The sequence below is a fragment of the Ciconia boyciana genome, chromosome 7 (genome assembly GCF_034638445.1).
Source record: "Ciconia boyciana chromosome 7, ASM3463844v1, whole genome shotgun sequence".
Lineage (NCBI taxonomy): Eukaryota > Metazoa > Chordata > Aves > Ciconiiformes > Ciconiidae > Ciconia > Ciconia boyciana.
Genome location: NC_132940.1, coordinates 28,424,185 through 28,442,446, shown reverse-complemented (window position 1 = coordinate 28,442,446; position 18,262 = coordinate 28,424,185). Strand labels below are relative to the sequence as shown.

Here is an 18,262-nt window from a genome sequence, read left to right as displayed (position 1 = left end):
TTGCGAGATCTCAGATCTTTTTTTTCTAATCCTCCCCAATTCACTTATCATACTGTGTGCAGACCCTGCATCAGAGCGCCTGAAACGCCAACGCCTACAGTAAGCACCCAACTGCCGGGAGCTGACCTTGAATTTTGGCACTACAGCCCACACACAGGCCTGTTGTAGCCTAATGCACTGTGTCCAGGAACACCTGCGCTAGAGTATTTGTGTAGCCATTACAGTCCCTCTCAGGGACCCAGTGATCTGTAACTGTTAGGTGATGCGACTCAGCGTGCGAAACGTGCTGGCCATCCCAGCAACATCAGCACCCCTTGCACCCACCAGTGAGGACGGTGCCGGGAAGAAGCTCATTGCTCTCTGGCAAGGAGATGCCTATTTGTGACCTGACATGGCTGCTCTGAGCGTGCTGACGGCTGGACTACAACAGCAGAGATCCCAGGGTGGCCGGTCTGGAAGGCACCATCCTCTCCCCAGTCAGGGAGGGCTGCTCGGCTGACGGAGACATGAGCCCACAACGGATCAGCAGCAGCAGATGCCGGGGCTGCTCCATGCCCGGTGGGAGCTGTGATCCCTGACCGTCCCCAGGCAGCATGGGGCTGAGCATGGCTGCAGGCCTGCCCCGCTACACAGGTGCTCAGTGTTCACAGCCCCTGTGCTGCTCCGCTCCTTCCTGCCGGCATGATGTCTGTGTGGCCAGGCCGTGCCTTCTCCCACTTGGGTTAACCCGGCATCCCAGCGAGGGGAGAGAGCGCCTGTATAAAAGAGCCGAGAGGGTGTTGGGAAGGAGCTGGCAATGTTTGCAATAGGAAGCGGTGCAGCCTGCCTGGTCTGCTCAGGGCATGAAATGCTACGGCTGCCCAAAGCTTCCCTCGCGCGGGCAGGGAGAGCAGCTGTGCTCTGCTCTGGCGTCTGCTCGGCCGCCGCCGCTGCTGTGGGGAGGAGAGAGGAGAGGAGCGGAGTGAGGAGCTCCGGCTGCCCCGAGCTGGCGGCGGAGCGTAGGAAGCACCAATGCATGGCCTGGGGACCTGGCCAGGAGACGGGCTGGCTCCTGCATGCGCCTTCACGGGGATAAAAGCATTAAAAAAAAAAACAAACAAAGAGCAAAGGGGTTGTTTTCCCAGGAGGAGAGCTCACACCTTCCCCTTGGCAGGGCTGGGCCAAGGTGACACCAGGAAGCCGTGCTGCTGCTGGAGCGAGCAGAGATCGCCGTTATCGCATACAATCTGCATGAGGCAATGGGATGTGGCTGTCATCTCTGGCAACGGCCGCAAACAGTGGGGCTGTCTGCGGCGGCGGGTTGCCATGGCACGGGCGCAAACAGGCACCCTCGGCCCTAGCTGAGTCACCCGGGGCGGAAATGACCCCAGCTGACACATCGCGCCGAAAATGGCCGGCTGTGCGGCTGCGCAGCATCACACGAGCCCCGGGAACCGAGAGAGGGCGAAGCCCAGTGACCTCTCCCCGGGGGGAGCATCCCTGGCCTCTCAGTGCGTGCCCAGACCCTCCCGTCCCGTTGTGGTCCCCGCCGCCGTGCTCACTGCTGGGTAACCCCTCCCAAAACTGCCTCGGTGCCAGGGCAGAGCTGGAGAGCCCAGGGGAGCGGCCGGGCAGGTCGAGCCCATGAGCCAGCTCCGTCCTGCTTCCCCCTGCCATACTGAGGATCCTGGAGGCTTCCACGGGTCTCCTGTGACCTCACAGGTGCACATAGTGACATCAGAGGGGTGTGCTGACATCAGCCAGTCATTGCTCGTTTGCATCTGGCAGTCTCTGCGGGGCCGGGGCTCAGCATAGGGGAGGTGAGGGTGGCCTGGATGCAGCGGGGCAGGGGCTCTGCTGCCAGTGGGCTGGCATCGCCATGCCGGCTGGGACAGCATGCCGGGGGCCGTCACACCGTCACCTCCTTCGTCTGTCCACCGCACAAGGTCCATCTCCTCAGCAGGAAACTATCGCCTTCCCATTGGCTTCTCCCACCCTGGGAAAACCGCCCAGGCAGCCGGCAGAGCAGATAAGTGGGGCCTCGCATGCTGGGACCGAGCCCCTGCCGCACCGTGCCACGCTGGAGAGGCTGGGATTTGCCGCCTGGCGTCCGACTCGCCCGTGGCCGGGTGCCAACCCTCCGCAGAGCCAAGCATCTTGCGTCAGCTGCGCCCACGGGGCTGCGTGCCGGGGGAGCCGTGGGGACCAGGGGACGCCAGCCGGGAGGGCAGCCAGCCCAGCTCCGGGGCACCACAGGGCTGGTCCGACAGTGGGATGGAGAGGCGGCACGGGGGCTCTCGGCGTGCTGGGATGGCGTGCACCCCAGCTGCCGCTCCCATGCTGGGTGATGATGCTCGCTGTCCAGGGGTCTGGTGCGTTGTCTGGGGGACAGGAGCCCAGAGCGGGGGTGATGGGCAGGACCACCCATCGGTGCGTGCACTGGGTGCTGCAGGAGAGCCCTTGTCTCGGCCGCAGTAAAGCAGGCAGCTGTCCCAGGGAGGAATGGCCTAGACAGAGGAATGTGTGTGGGGACAGGGATGGCTTTGAGCAGGGTTTATGGAGTGGTCAAGAAAACACAGGAAATTGGCTCCAGCTGAAGGTCGTCCTGCCCGGAGACTGCAGCGGGGACGGGAAAATAGACAAGCGATGTGTCATGGAGGGACCAGACAGCGCCCGATAGCAGCAAGGTATGGAAAGCCAAGAAGGATGCCAAAGACAGCAGAGGATTATCCAGGTCTGATAAGGCTCTGAGCAATAGAAAAGGACTTTATGGGCTGTTGGGAACCAAAGGCAAGGAACCATATGGAGATGCCAAACCTGTTAGGAAGGAGAGCAAAGAAGTGAATAGAGATTGCTGAGCTAGAGCTGGACGAGGAATAAGAAAACACTTTCCAGGCCATTAGGAAAGAAGGAGGATATGAGACAACAGCTGCTAGAGAAGATATTTTAAAAATCCTTAAGCCTGGATAACTCACACCCAGGGGTCCTTTCAGGGCCGGCTGGAGGAGCAGCCAGGATCCGCGGGACTGGAAGAGCACTAATGCAACGCTCGGTGTCGGAAAGGGCCGCGCTCCCCGGCAGAGAGGCGGGAGGCAGGAGAGGCAGCAACCAGAGGGAAAGAGTGCAAACGCAGTTCACGTTAGCAAGCGGGCTTTGCTGAAGGTCTCGTCGGACCAACGTGACTTCTCTCCTCATTGTGAGCAGCCGTTTGGCTGCGAGAGGCCATTCCGTAGCTGGGAAGAGTTTCACGTGTTATTTCATGGTGTTCAGATATTGGGAAAAAAAAAGGAAAAGCATCATGCTAGATGCTTTTAGCACGTTAAATGGATTATGAACTGGGTAACTGGCCAAGAAGCCATTAGTGGGGGTTTTGAGCAGGTCTTATCTATAGGCACAGGCAGGATGCCCACTGTGCTGGTGGAGCAGACCAGTGTCCCTGGCATGCACGGGTTGTTCTCTGTAAGACCCACAGTGGGAATCCATCTCAGGGCCAGGTTTCAGCCATGTAAACCCCAGCCAAGAGATGGACTTTTCATCTCAGTGACTCAGGCTATCTCACAAACGGCAGAACCGTTTCTCCCCCACTGCCCTCCCAAGGATTAACCTCTAGGATTGCTTCAATTAAGAGCTTATACGCCTGGGGACCCGAGCTGCCTGCGTCACATGCCATTGAACTGGGAGGAAGGTGGGAAGCTGGGGATTGGAGCCGAGCTCCTGCTGCCAAAACCGTGCGCTCTCCCATCAGCTGAGAAACAATTTCTTGGTCTGACAGCAGCAGAGTCGTAATTTTAGAAAAGCTGAAGCCGGGGTTTTGCAATAACTCTTTCAGCCAGGAAGGGCTGGGGAAGCTTGCAGGGCTCGCTCGGGGTTTTCGGGTGGGTGGGAGACATGGCCGTGGCTCAGGGTGAGCCCGTCTTGCCTCACGTGGGTGGCAAGAGCACGTGTGCCATCGTCTGGGCGATTCCCACCCGGGTCACTTCCCAGGGGAGGCAAGAAGTGAGTTCTCTGCCCTAAGGCATGAGCACAGGGAGACCAGTGAGCTGTAAGAAGCCAGGGGACAGGCCCGGGGACGCCCAGCCGGGCGGCGCCGCGCAGCCCAGCGCTCCTCTCCTCGGGACGCGGCCCACGCGTGTCGCCCCCACGCGGCGCAGGGGCCGGCGGTGCAGTGCTCCCTCCCAGCGGCCAGGGGGCGCCGCAGCGGGCGGGCTCAGCGGAAGGGAGGGACCGCTCTGCCGCACTGCGCATGCGCCCTCTGCGCGCCGGCAGAGGGCGGGAAGTGGCGGCGGAGCGGGATGCGGCGGCGGCAGCAGCAGCAGCAGGAGCGGGGCCGGGCGCTGCCGGGCGCTGTCGGGGCGTTGTGCCGGGCCCTGCCGCCCCGCGCCCGGCCCGCCCCCGACACCCTCCGCCGCGCCAGGTTCGACCGGCCGCAGGCGGTGAGCGCGGGCCGCCCCGGGACGCCCTTCGCCGGCGGCCCCCGCTGTTGCCTAGTGGTGTCCCCCCCACTTCCTCCGTGCCCTCCTGTGGGCGCAGGGACAGGGACAGCCCCTCGGGGCGGGCCCCGGGTGGGAGGGCGTCTCTGTGGGCGGGCAGGGATCTCCGCGCGGGGCCGGCCACCGCGTGGGGCCGGGGACAGGGACAGCTGGGTGGGGAGGCATCTGTGGGCCCCAGCCGGCACTATCTTGTGTGACTCTCCGCAAACTCGCAGCTCTTGAAGGCGCTTTATTTTCTGGTGGTTTTAACTTAAAGCTCGGTATTTCACCGTGGTTTGCGACACCTTTTCTAGTGTCACCTGAGGTTTGCTTCCCTCTACTCTACACCGGCTGGGGTCTTTCTGCTTGAGGGCTTTACGGAGCGATGCTTGTGAGGCCTCCATCTCACGCAGGGTGCTCCACTTGTGGAGTTAGTTATTTTAAGCATTTTACAAGTGTTGACTGAAATTCCAACTGTAAGAATAACTGTTTCAGCTTGTCAGCGTGCTGTCCTTGTGTGGCCAAGAAATTATTTCCAGTTCCAACTCACTGTGTGCTGCCTCTTGTTTGTGAGTTTTTAATACTATCGTGGTCAGATCTTTTCAGCGTCTTCAAGTGCTTGTTTAACTTTGGGCGAGTTGTGCCATCTGTGGTTGTATCGGAGCAGATACTTTGGAAGCCGCACTCCTGTATGCCTGTGCCTCAAAGCAGAAGTGCTGGGTCTTGCTGTACAGCCAGTGTTAGTAGCCCTTCTCTTTTTGAGTGCACTTTACTGTAGGTAACGTTCATAAGACAGCCAATGTGTGAACCTGCATGATTCGACAGTGTTGGCAGGATGTAGGTATGCTCTTCCATGTAACAACTGATGCTCAGATATGGGTTTAATTGCCTAATTAAGGCTAAATATGTGGCAGATCTTTTGCCTGCTGATCTCCCCCCACCCCTCTCTTTCTTTTGCAGAGCCTGGATTTCTGGAGGCTGCTCTATGCTCTTCTGAAGCAAATCCACGGAGGCAAGTGGACCGAGTCTGATGCCATAGGTAACCTAGTCAGCCTGGCTGACTGTGCGATTTCCAGCTGTCCCAGGGAACTACTGGGACTGGTTTTGTAGCATCTTTTCTTAGGCTCATTGCTCCCAGTCAGAAATTCTCCATTTTGAATACTTTATTTTATGCCACTGGCTCTTACTGTTGCATCACAGGTGTGCAGGCAGGTTTACTCCTCTTTCGCTTGCTTTGTCCAGGAAACGGGGATGTTTTTGTGTCTGCTAGGTGCTCTTGCTTCCCTTGGACGTTTCACTGCAGGTAAATCTCTGCAATGACCTTATGCATTCTCAGCATCTGCAGAGGTAATTACAGAAGTAGATTTATTTTTCCTTTGATCCCTTCTTTCCCCATTCCAGATATCATGTGTGATTCTGTGGTTAATTTTCTATCAAGTCCTATGTCAGGGCCATGGATTATAGCATATGTACCATAAAGGCAGTGTTTTTTATTGAAGTTCTAGACAAAACAAAAAGTAAAGCATGTGTGAATATTTTAGAGGGACCATGAATGTCTCTATGGACAGGGCCACTACTCCAGAGAGAAGCTGAATGCAGATTGGCTTCTCACAATGAGAGAGCACTGTTTACTTCTTAAATGTATGTTATTGCAATGTACGATACTACTCCCCAGGCTTCTCTTGTGAAAGATGTCTATCTAGAGCCCTTTCATTGTCAGAGGAAGTTTTGAGAATGGGATCATCTGTGATGGATAGAGCTCTTCTCAGACTGAAACACTTAAAATCCACTTTTGCCCTTGAAAGCAAAAAAACCCCAAGCAACATTGTTTACACCCCTAAAGAGCTGGGAATCTGATGGCTCTGTAAATTGAGTTAAAAAAGGCTAAGCATTGTGGATGATATCTCTCAAGGAGTGTGGAGCAAAACCAGCATGGTTTTGCTGGTAGCTCAGCGGGACATCAGCATGGTTCTGTGTTACTCACAGGACTGCTATTTTTCATTTGGCTATTTTTGCTTTTCTACTCATCCACAATCTGCTGTGTATGGTAAGTTAATTTAGTGGCTGTCTCCTACAGCTTTGTGGAGGCGGTCCTGCACAAGTGCAGCCTCCTTGATTCCTGGCTGCTCCCATACATATTGCTTGTAGCATTTGGAGACAGGATTTCCCTGTGCATGTGGCAGGTTGCTGGCTCTAGAGAGAGCGAACCCAGCCTCTGCTGGTAGATTGAAAGGTAGGAATGTGTGGTTCTGTTCAGAACTGCTGAGCTGATTTTTAAGAAACTTGTTTAGTCACAACTTGGTGATTAAAGCTGAAACTCAGGTTGGATAGCTGTACCGTTTTTCAAATTACATGAATTACCTTTGCGTGGCCAAGTGAATGAGTTGTCTGCTGCGAACACAATCAATATTTTACTGCCTTTCTTCTCTGTCCCTGCTCTGGAGCACTTGTGGTCTTTCATGTATTTATTTCATGGAAATGAAGTGGAAGCCTTGGACATAGGGACTAAATAACTTTCTCAGGTTTGCACAGGATCTTGTAGCACAACAAAGAATTGAAACGGATTCTTCTAATCCACGTCTAGTGCCTTAGTCCATGGATCAGGCATTCCTTTCTTTGCTGTTTTTGTACAACCTCTTAATTATCTTAGCTAAAACAAGGAGAGCAGCAGTTGCCAGATCCCAGAGGAAGGCTGTGAAATATGAGGGTTACTGGGTGCATAGGCGTAGGAACAGCTTTCTGGAAAAGAGAAGCCATACTCAAATGGTCTTGTACCCTTTCTTTTTTTTTGGCTAAAAGTTTTTCCAAAAGAAACACTGAGCTTTGACCTGTAGTCTGTGTGTTGTTGAGGTCACAGTGGTTCTTCTCACTGCCCTGTAGATTAAGACCTACAGTTCAAGGACTGCATTCCAGATGTTGGGCCTTTTGCAGTTGCGCGGTGCTAGAAGAAAGTGGTGTGTTGCAAGGACAGAATGCTCTTACGATTTTGCCCATGGAAAAGGACAGATTTTTCCATAAAATTTTTCCTTGATCTGGGAAGTCCTTTTTTATCAAGTGACTTTCGAAGTTGCACCCCAGTGTGTATTTCTGTTTCGAGTTAGTAGTTTTCATTATCATTCATCTCGAATCACATCTCGTGATTCAAGACAGCCGACATGGCTTCACCAAGGGCAAGTCCTGCCTGACCAACCTAGTGGCTTTCTATGAGGGCATTACCACATCAGTGGACAAGGGAAAAGCAATGGATGTCATCTGTCTGGACTTCTGTAAAGCCTTTGACATGGTCCCCCACAACATCCTTCTCTCTAAATTGGAGAGATACGGATTTGATGGGTGGACTGTTCAGTGGATAAGGAATTGGTTGGACGGTCGCATCCAGAGGGTAGCGGTCAACGGCTCAATGTCCAGATGGAGATCAGTGACGAGTGGTGTCCCTCAGGGATCCGTACTGGGACCAGTGCTGTTCAATATTTTCATCAATGACATTGACAGCGAGATCGCGTGCACCCTCAGCAAGTTTGCAGATGACACCAAGCTGAGTGGTGCAGTTGACACGCCAGAAGGATGGGATGTCATCCAGAGGGACCTGGACAAGCTGGAGAAGTGTGCCTGTGTGAACCTCATGAGGTTCAACAAGGCCAAGTGCAGGGTCCTACGCCTGGGTTGGGGCAATCCTTGGTTTCAATACAGGCTGGGGGATGATGTGATCGAGAGCAGCCCTGTGGAAAAGGACTTGGGGGTATGATGGACCAAAAGCTGGACATGAGCCAACAATGTGCGCTCGCAGCCCAGAAGGCCAACCACATCCTGGGCTGCATCAAAAGAAGCGTGGCCAGCAGGTTGAGGGAGGTGATCCTTCCCCTCTACTCTGCTCTGGTGAGACCCCACCTGGAGTACTGGCATCCAGCTCTGGAGCCCTCAGCACAAGAAGGACATGGGGCTGTTAGAGTGGGTCCAGAGGAGGGCCATGAAAATGATCTGAGGGCTGGGCTCCTACGAGGACAGGCTGAGAGAGTTGGGTTTGTTCAGCCTGGAGAAGAGAAGGCTGCAGGGAGACCTTATAGCAGCCTTTCAGTACTTAAAGGGGGCCTATAGGAAAGACAGGGACAGACTTTTTAGCAAGGCCTGTTGTGACAGGACAAGGAGCAATGGTTTTAAACTAAGGGAGGGCAGATTTCGACTGGATTTAAGAAAGAAACTTTACAATGAGGGTGGTGAGGCACTGGAACAGGTTGCGCAGAGAGGCAGTGGAGGCCCCATCCCTGGAAGCATTCAAGGTCAGGTTGGATGGGGCTCTGAGCAACCTGATCTAGTTGAAGATGTCCCTGCTCTTGCAAGGGGTTTGGACTAGATGACCTGTAAAGGTCCTTTCCAATCCAAAGCATTCTATGATTACTCAGATTTTGATCTGATCTTGTCATATAGGTGAATTTTAGAGGAGACAAAAATTTGGTTTCAATAGAACAGCAACTAGTCATTCCCTTGTTATGGTTGTGATGTGATATTGTTTAGAAAAACTTTCTGCATCATGTTTTTAAGTGGTTGATGTACTTTATTGCCTAGCTAGCAGAAAATAAAATATTTGAAAAATCACATATTAAAAAAATCCTCACAGTTTTATGTTTTAAAATGTAGGAACTATTGTGTTCTTGCAAAAAGAAACCGTAAACCCTACTGAAGCCTGGCAGTCAGTGGTTATAAAATTCTGCAAATGGCTCTTTTGGTTTCTCATTTTGGAAGAATTTTTTCTTCACACAGTAAAAAACACTTACTGTAAACTTTGGTGGGAAGCCATTAATACACTCCAGCCCCTTAAATGTGTCAGAACAATGGGTCACTCATCAGTGGAGTACGAGTCAAAGTAAGCTGTGTAATAGTACTCTGGACATAGCCTCACTGATGAAATCATGATTAGTGGTTTCATGCTGCTCTTTCTTCACAGAGGCTGAGCTCTGATAAACTTGGTTAACAACCTAACAACCGCATCAGGTAGCAGTGCAATATGCATTTAGATAGTTGGAGGAAATGTTTCTTTTCTGGAGTCGCAATTCATTTTTTATAGTATGGGAAAGAGGTCTGGAGCTGCAATATATTTTTGTTTGTTTGACAAATGAAGCAGAAAATGTTCTTCTGCAGCAGTAGTTTCCCATAATACCACTACCTATGCAGGTGTTTCTTGCCTGAGTGCATGAAGTAATGTATCTCTGTCTGTTCTTGTACTTGATTTAGTTCCTTTCCATCTTAGCCTGCCAGGCTAATGCATAACCCTTATTTGAATATCATGTTGTAATTCACTGAAACTATTCTGCAGGATTCATAAAGCGGAAGAGCACAGCTTGAGTATAGTTTTAAGAGAGCTGAACCCTGAGGTTCATCCACAGCCTGGTCTTACTTGCTGAATGTACTTTTATAAATAATGTGCATGCAGAAGAGGATTAGTTGGAAGGACTGTGTGGGTCTTTCTCTGTAAATTGCCTAATCCTAATGAAATGCCGTAAGAAGATGTTGTCAAAGAGGAGGTGTTTGAGTGACTGGTGTTATCTGCTATCTGAGTGATGTTTTTTCCTCTTTCTCGGCTGCACGTGATGGAGGAATCCATCTTGGTCTTGGATACTTATATAGCCTCTACTGCCATTTATCTGAGCAGTGTTTCCTTGTAAGCAGAGCACTGTAGAGATGAGGAAAACTGACTTCTCTAAGGTCATGGAAAGGCTCTTTGAGCCCTGTTTCCAGATCCATGCTTTGACCACTCACCCACAATTCCTGCTTGATACTCACACCAGTCGTACCCTCTCATGTGAGGGTAATGTGTTGCAGAGGGAGAGATGAAATGGGGGGAGATAAAGGATCAGAGCAACACAGAAATTCAGGAGGCCAGTTGCCTTGGTGAATCTGGTCCTGAGTGGCATATCAGAGCAGGGAAATGATGATAAAGGAAAAAACCACCTGGCTTGCTCTCTGTTCCTTCTCTTTGATGTGTGATTTCTTGGGGAGCTCCTTGAACTGCAGATGGCAGCATGTGATGCTTTGAAAAAGGAGGAAAGTACGTACTGATCTTCCTTCCTTTTGGAGTATTTCTGCCTTTACCTCTTATGGCAGTTCCTTTCTTGATAAATGCACAAAGAAAAGGAAAGGGCAACATGAAAACCTAGCTCATGTGCGAATGTTCAAGAGTGATCAAAATAAGATCTCTAATGTCTGAGTGCTCCCCCTGTGCATGAGGGATTGGAGTACTTACCTACAGCAAGATTTTTAGCAAACCATAGGCATTTCTGCCACCCTAGCATCGTGAAGGGAAGCTGCTTGTTTTTATATCCACAGGCTCTGCAAAAAGAGCAAACGGAGTGATTTAGGTGTTTGGATTTCCTTTTTGTGTCTGCAATGCAGAAACAAGCTAGGTTTAAAACCAGTTGTCCAACTGTCGTGTGTCTCTGCAGAAGCTCTGGCACAGAAAACGCTAGTCTTGCAAAAAAACAGTAGCTTTGCACCATTGTGTCACCTGCTTAATCATTCTCCTGATCTTGTTTTTTGTTCTTCAGTCATGGTTAATGTCTTTGTCAGGAATTCATTTGTAGCTTTCACGTAGCCAGTCATTGTATTCCTGTTCCTGCTGAAGATGTGTGGTAATCTGTAAAAGAGTTTCAGCTGTGTATTTGGACTGAGGAGCACTCTGGAAGTAGGCATCTCCTTAGGGATCCACACTCTTGTTTCCCTAAATCCTAAAGTTGGTCAAACAGGGCAAACAATATACCTTCCTCTGGTTTGTCAAGGTCCAAAGGGCTTGGTGGCTCTTTGTGACTACCAGCTCCTTCCAGCCTCAGCAGAGCTGTAGCAATGTACTGCTCCTATAGGGTTACTAGCATAGGTCAGCTTATAGCTCCCCCCTGTGTCTTGGCTTTGTATTACTTTTGGTGGATAAGACTTTAGCATTTTGCAAATCAAGTTAAATCAACCAGTCTTCACTGTGAGAGTCTCTTGTAATGAACAAATTCCTTTTGAGAGCAACAGGATTTTTCTTCTTGTTTTTTGTTTTGAAGTTGGTCATTATGTGGTTTTTGAGCTTCAGCAGTTGATGCCGGACAAAGAAAGATTATGATACATGTCAATGCAAGGGATGTTTTTACCACAAGTGGCAAGGAGCAGGCAAATGACTATGTAATGTGATGAATTGGTATGTTAATTAAGGACAGCAGTGACAATTCCTGATTGTGCGAGGTTTGTACTTCCTGTTATTTTTGTGTGTCTGAGTGTGTACCTTTTTTATGAAACCCTACGGAGATATTGAAAAAGGGGAGCAGCTTTCTTCCTTACTTTGTAAGAATGCCTTAACTGGATCAAACTGAAGGTTCCTCTAGCTCCATCCAGCTGTCAAAAGTGGATGCCCAGGGGAAAGGAAAGAGCAAATATAGAAGGATGCTTTCAGAGGGGTATTCTTTCAGCCTCCAGTAATTTACGTCCCAGACTTCCCAAACCAGAGAGGATATCTTTGTATTTCATAAGCTTCCATGAACCCCTGTTCCATAAATCCAGTTCTTCCTTGAGCCTGTGTAACTCTCAGTGTCCATAGTGTCCCATGGCCAGAAATTTCAGAGCTTTGCTGTATGTGTGAAGAACATCTCTTTAACTTGCTTTGACTGACGTGCTTGCTAACTTCGGTGGCTCACTGTTCTTGTATTGAATGTCGTGCAAACAAATTATTCCCTATTCATGCATTCCACAGCGCTCATGGTTTTAAAAAGTTTTGTCATATCCATTCTCAGTCATCTTCTTGGTCTATGTTGTCAGTTCTTACAATGAAGCTGTTCTGTACTTGTGATCGTACTTGTCCTTTCTCTTTGTTTTTTTTTTTTTTTTCCCTAAGTCTTCTGTAACCTTTTTGGGACTGAAGAAATAAAATAACACTGAATTTGATATGTGGGGTCACGGGATATAGGCAACAATATAATGGTGTTCCCTGTGTTCTGTTTAGTTTCCTTTCTAAGTTTCTCACATTTTCTTTTGGATGCATATAAGAGCCAAGTGTGATATTGTCATGAAAAATCTTATCATCTAAGACTGTGTTCCTGAGTCAGTGGTCAGCTCCAAGCCCATTGCTATGTTAGTAAAGTTAGGATTTTTTTTTCCCTTGTGTGCATAATTTTTCATTTTTTCTAAAAAGAATTTTATCTGTCATTTTAAAGCTTGGGCTCATTAGGTTCTGCAATCCTTCACGATCTGCCTGCATTCCTTACTACTGAGTAATATCACATCAGCACCAAATTTTCTGTCAGTATCACATTGTCTGTGTGTCATTTTGAGTTGGTTGAACAGCAACTGTTCAGGACAGAGCCCTCATGTGAAACCACCATTTGTTCCTACCCTCTGGTTCTTGTCTGCTAGGCACTTGTCATTGATTCAAGGGCTTTCCCTCTCCCTCCACCACAGTGGCTTAGTTTCTTTGTGCTAGTTGAATCCCACTGGGAAGTCTAAATGTCCTGCATTGGTTGAGTCTTTCTTAATCACTTGCTTGTTGTTGCTTTTGGAGAACTCCAGTAGCTTTTTGAGCAGGACTTCCTTTTACAACAACTGTTGGTTCTTCCCCAGTATGTATGGTTTATCATTGTGCCCTCTAATTATGTTCTTTATTATAGTTTTGACTTAGTACGGAGCTGAGGCTTACTGGTCAGAACCTTTTTTAATAATAATTTTCTCTGTGTTTGCTCAGTATTTTATAGTTCTGTAGTGTCTGTCTTGTAGCTGTCAGGTAACATTTGCTGGTATGAAGGAATACAGATCAGAGCATTCCTAAGAATTAAGTAGTCCATGTGGTCTGGTATGCAGTGTGGTGTGCTGCATTATCTCTGCCTGCTCACTGGTGCTCAGAGATTTGCAGCAGGCTGTGAAAATCCTATCTCTAAATTCCAGTTTCATTCAGGAGTAAAGTAACTCAGAGTGTTTACTGATTCATAGCATGCTTGGTGGCTCATAAAAAATGAATAGGTGAATTGGAGTCCTGTTATAGTGGGGTTGGCTATTTAGCTTTGTTGCCTTTGCTAATCTCCAAGAGGCCATTACTGGCCTTGATCTCAACTTTGAATTTCTTCTTTTCCCTTAGCAGTAGTTCCTGTAGATCAGAATGGGGCAGCACAAGGAAGGCTTTTACCCTTTACCTCCTGTCCTTTATCAGTTGTTGATAAAGACTGTAGTCTCCACTGTCCTCCAGTAATCTTAGGCTTGATTAAAAATCTTGCTTTCGGAGGAGGCAGCAGTTTCTGGAACTGAATGGGTAAATGCATTGAGTAGTGCAGTGCAGTGTGTTATTCTTAATTGTTTTCTTCTTTTCAGATAACCAAATTAGATTTGTAAAATCAGCGTTGTGGTACCATGGCTATGGCAGGCCAGAACTCTATCAGCTCCCCTCCAACGGCTCAGCAGGTAGTCGGGAGCTGCTGCTGGCATTTTCCTGGCTGCTGCACAGACTCAGCCTCTTGGAGCAGCTTTTGGCTCGGAACAGAGTAAAGACCGGGGATGAAACGTCTGTGTGCATGGTGAGCATGTTTGTGTCCTTCCACCTTATCTGTCTGTAAGTAATGTTCTATGACAGCAGCTGTGTTATCACTAGTGTGTAATGTGTGGTATCTTGGTACCTTTACAAATGCCTTACTCCAGCTTTAAAAAAACATAAAGGGGACAGCATCTGGAACCCATTTTCCTTCCTTTCTCTAAACTTTCTGTGTGCAGGTGATCTGGGTTCCTTCTCTTTCTCAAACTCCCACCCCTGCTTGAATTCCCTGATTTTTATTTCCAGTATAGGTGAGACCAGTGTGGAGGAGAGCAAGTAAGCGAATCACAGAATCATAGAATAGTTTGGGTTGGAAGCGGCCTTTACAGGTCATCTAGTCCAACCCCCTGCAATGAGCAGGGACATCTTCAACTAGATCAGGTTGCTCAGAGCCCCATCCAGCCTGACCTTGAATGTTTCCAGGGATGGGGCCTCCACTGCCTCTCTGGGCAACCTGTTCCCATGTTTCACCACCCTCATTGTAAAAAATGTCCTCCTTATATCTAGCCTAAATCTGCCTTCTTTTGGTTTAAAACCGTTACCCCTTGTGCTATTGCTACAGGCACTACTAAAAAGTCTGTCCCCATCTTTCTTATAAGCCCTTTTTAAGTATTGAAAGGCTGCTATAAGGTCTCCCTGCAGCCTTCTCTTCTCCAGGCTGAACAACCCCAACTCTCTCAGCCTGTCCTCATAGGAGAGGTGTTCCATCCCTCTGATTATTTTTGTGGCCTTCCTCTGGACCTGCTCCAACAGCTCCATGTCCTTCTTGTGCTGAGGGCTCCAGAGCTGGATGCAGTACTCCAGGTGGGGTCTCACCAGAGCAGATTAGAGGGGCAGAATCACCTCCCTTGACCTGCTGGCCATGCTTCTTTTGATGCAGCCCAGGATACGGTTGGCCTTCTGGGCTGTGAGCGCAGATTGCCGGCTCACGTCCAGTTTTTCATCCACCAGTACCCCCAAGTCCTTCTCTGCAGGGCTGCTCTCAATCCCTTCATCCCCTGGCCTGTATTGATACCAGGGGTTGCCCTGACCTAGGTGCAGGACCTTACACTTGGCCCTGTTGAACCTCATGAGGTTCATGTGGGCCCAGTTCTCGCGCTTGCCCAGGGCCCTCTGAACAGCAATGTCTGGTCCCTCTGAATGCCTTTGTTCTCTGCACTTCTGAGTTTTGTGCTTCCAGACTGTAGCATGCTTGGTTCTACAGTGTAGTACGCAAACAGGTTAGCTGTGAATGCTGGGTGTGTTGGCATTGGATAGAGCAAGTAATCCTAAGAAAAATAGTACTTCTTAAAACCAGCAAAGATCTCAAATGGCAGCTACTGCTCTTGGGGTAACTAATGAACTTGTAGCCTCCTTGAGAGAACAGTGGGGTATATTGTTGTGTTTCCATCAATAAAAAGATGTTAGCACATAGAAAGCCTGTTCTGAAGTAAGCTAAGGATAGCTGTGTGTCCGCAATATATACATGCGATCAAAAAAAAAAAAAACCAGGGCAAAAATGCCCCCAAAACCACAGTCTAATAATGTTTGGTAATACTGCTTTTAAAATCCATTCCTTGCATTTAAGACCGCATGCACATGTTACTGCATAGACAGTTGCTCTGGAGCGTAGCATGAGAAGCTCAGGAGAGAAGATGATGTTTTTTCCATGTTTGTTGCAAATAAACTGTCTCTGCTCTTAACACAACAGATAGTATAGGCTGAATTTAAACTGATTAGTGCAATGCGTTAGTGTGGCCGAGGCCTCTCTAGATGGTTGTGAGTTTGTTCTAAGTCATCTTCATCTGGTCACACGTTAATTGCTGGTCAGTCTGGTTCAAAATGACAGGCTCACAGAATTGTTTCATGTTTTGGCAAAAGACGTTGTAGGTCAGAAACCCTACCTACTCATCTCTTGTAATGTCTAAGACCTTGTGGTCTTCGTGATCCCATATACGTGCTCCCCTAGACTGTAGGCTGCCTGGTTTTCTAGAATCTTTTTAGGAGGACAACAAAGCAGGAAAGTGAGAGTTTGGAAAGCTATGATATAGATACAGTGTCTTCAGAAGGAAAACACTTGTACAAATGTAAAACAGTTCAAAGGGAAGAGTCACCTTTGTAACAACATTATTAACAGTATTTTGAGGAAACTGACCACTTGTGCTACACTACAATTGTTTGCTGCACAGAAGAGGGAGCACAAGAGGCTGTGCTTGGTGCACTGGGTGTGAGTGGTGGTGCCCTCTGGTGATGTGAAGGGTGCCTTGAGACTTCAGGAAAAACACACTTCTGGAGAAAATTTTACTTTGAACTTCTCTTATCTTTTTCTTGTTTTTCTTGTGTGGTAGCAGATTATTTTTTGTGTCCTTAATTTCTGTTACAAAAGAGTGATGAGTGAAGTGTAGCAGTGATAAGAATTCAGGAAATGGGGCGGCACCTATGTTATTTTCTCTGAAGGTCTTAAGTTTTGCATTTTCGGAAAAGAGATTAAAGAACTATGGTAATACAATGTTATCTCTTATGGCCACACAGAGGCGCACCGAGAAATTTATTGTGGTGCCTTTCACTGCAATTCTAACCTGCTCTACCTGTGTTTCTTGAAATGCATGGAATGCATATTTCATGTTTTTATCCAATAACTGTCTGAAACAGCGTTTGGAAAGGTTTACAGGTCTGGAAAATTTTTTTCAATAGGCCAGAAAAAAATTTTGTAGACTGGGAGTTGGAGTTAGCATGTGTATGTAAAGCTCATTGTATTAATGGCAACATTTCTTGTATGGTGTTCCTCTAGCAAGTTTTCATACTCCAATAAAATGATGCTCATAGGGGAAAAATGATAGAACATATTACAGGGGAGAATGTCTAAATAGCGTGTTTTGTGATTCTGCATCACAAGAAAGTTAAACAGAATTGTGAGGGACAGGTCTTATCTTTTATTTGATCAACGAGGCATTACAAACCCAATAAATTCAACCAGTAAGACCCAACCAAATTAAGATCTAGGAATGCACAGTTAAGGAGGTAATGGTGAGTGTGAAGGAGAAGGTAGGTGGGGGGTCACACCTCATTTTGATTAGTCAGTTCCTTGTAAACCACTCAGGAAAGCCTGTTGTTTGTTGCATAAAAGTGTGATAGTTTTGCTATTGTTCTATATTGTTGTTTGATAGCTATTGTTATTTTATGGGGTACCTTCAGGTGGCAAAGTCTACTCATCAGTCAGCGTTCAACAATATAGCCCCTAAAATCATAGTAAGAAAGGAAGAAGGTGAGGTTGTCCATTTGATACCTGACATCTTGTGAGTTAAAGTACAACTTGAACAATTGAAGTGCTGGAATTTTCACTCAGGGAATGTTAAATACCAGGCATTTGTGATACTTAAGCGAAGTGTTGGAAGATGTGTAACAAATTGTAAAGGCGTTGCTACACATGCCAGAGATGTAGTCTCTGCAGTTGTAACTCTCTTCTATTCAAGTAAATTGAAGGAAGAAGGAGAAAAAGCTTCACTAGAGAAAGATCTGTCTCAAAAAACAAGAAAGAAAAGGAAATGCTCTTTAAAACAACTGAAATTCTCAGCTGAGAAAGAGCTTGAAAAATCTTCCACCACATGGAGTCTTTTTTTAAAAATTACTATAAACAATTGAAAATATTTTCCTGAAATGAAAATGTTGCAAAACAAAAATCCATGAAATAGTATTTGCTTCGGTGCATTGCTGAGATCTCTGACAAAATTAGCAAAGCATGAAAGCCAGTACTTGCTGGCAAAGCACATCTGTTGGTCTACTAGTGAGAATAAATGTGAAGAAAATCCTTACCCTTTGTCTTCATCTAAAAAAATGGAGTCTCAAGAACTGTAGGCATAGCTGTAGTTCAAACTGATATTCATGTGGTTTGCTTTAAAAATTTTGACTGAAAAGTGGACAGGATCTGTTGTATGAAGAAGAGAGAATGCAGCTAATCCCTAAATTAAGGGTACAATTGTGTTCTGACTATTCTTTCAGCCTAAGTTTGAAACAAAGCCTACAGCCTGCTAAATTGCTGATAATATGCCAAATACCCAACATATCAAGAGCCAATTAAATTAATTCCTTTCATTTCATTTCAGATTACCACTCTCTGGCCTTTTCTTCTTCACAGTTCCTTAGCAACACAGTTTTCTTCCCCTGCAAATTGAACACTTCCATCAGCTCTAAAGGATTTCAGGCCAGTTATTTATAGAGGGACAAGGGTATTCATGACACATGATGGACATGGAGCTCAGCCGCTGCATGGAATTCATAATCTTAAGATCCTGAG

General features: G+C 47.7%; 1 protein-coding gene across 8 annotated transcripts in view; it reads left to right on the top strand.

Annotated features, from left to right (window-relative positions):
• The first annotated feature begins 4,153 nt into the window (after positions 1 to 4,153).
• Positions 4,154 to 18,262, top strand: part of TEDC1 (tubulin epsilon and delta complex 1) — a 78,814-nt gene continuing 64,705 nt past the window's right edge. The window contains exons 1-3 of one of the 8 annotated variants that reach the window (XM_072867711.1): positions 4,154 to 4,393; positions 5,409 to 5,487; positions 13,773 to 13,975. In XM_072867711.1, the coding sequence (XP_072723812.1) occupies positions 4,223 to 4,393; positions 5,409 to 5,487; positions 13,773 to 13,975 (453 nt within the window). In that variant the 5' untranslated portion in view covers positions 4,154 to 4,222. Of the gene's footprint in view, positions 4,413 to 5,025; positions 5,286 to 5,408; positions 5,488 to 13,772; positions 13,976 to 18,262 lie in introns of those variants that run through there. The other 7 variants (XM_072867707.1, XM_072867709.1, XM_072867704.1 and 4 more) reach the window with 7 other exon arrangements.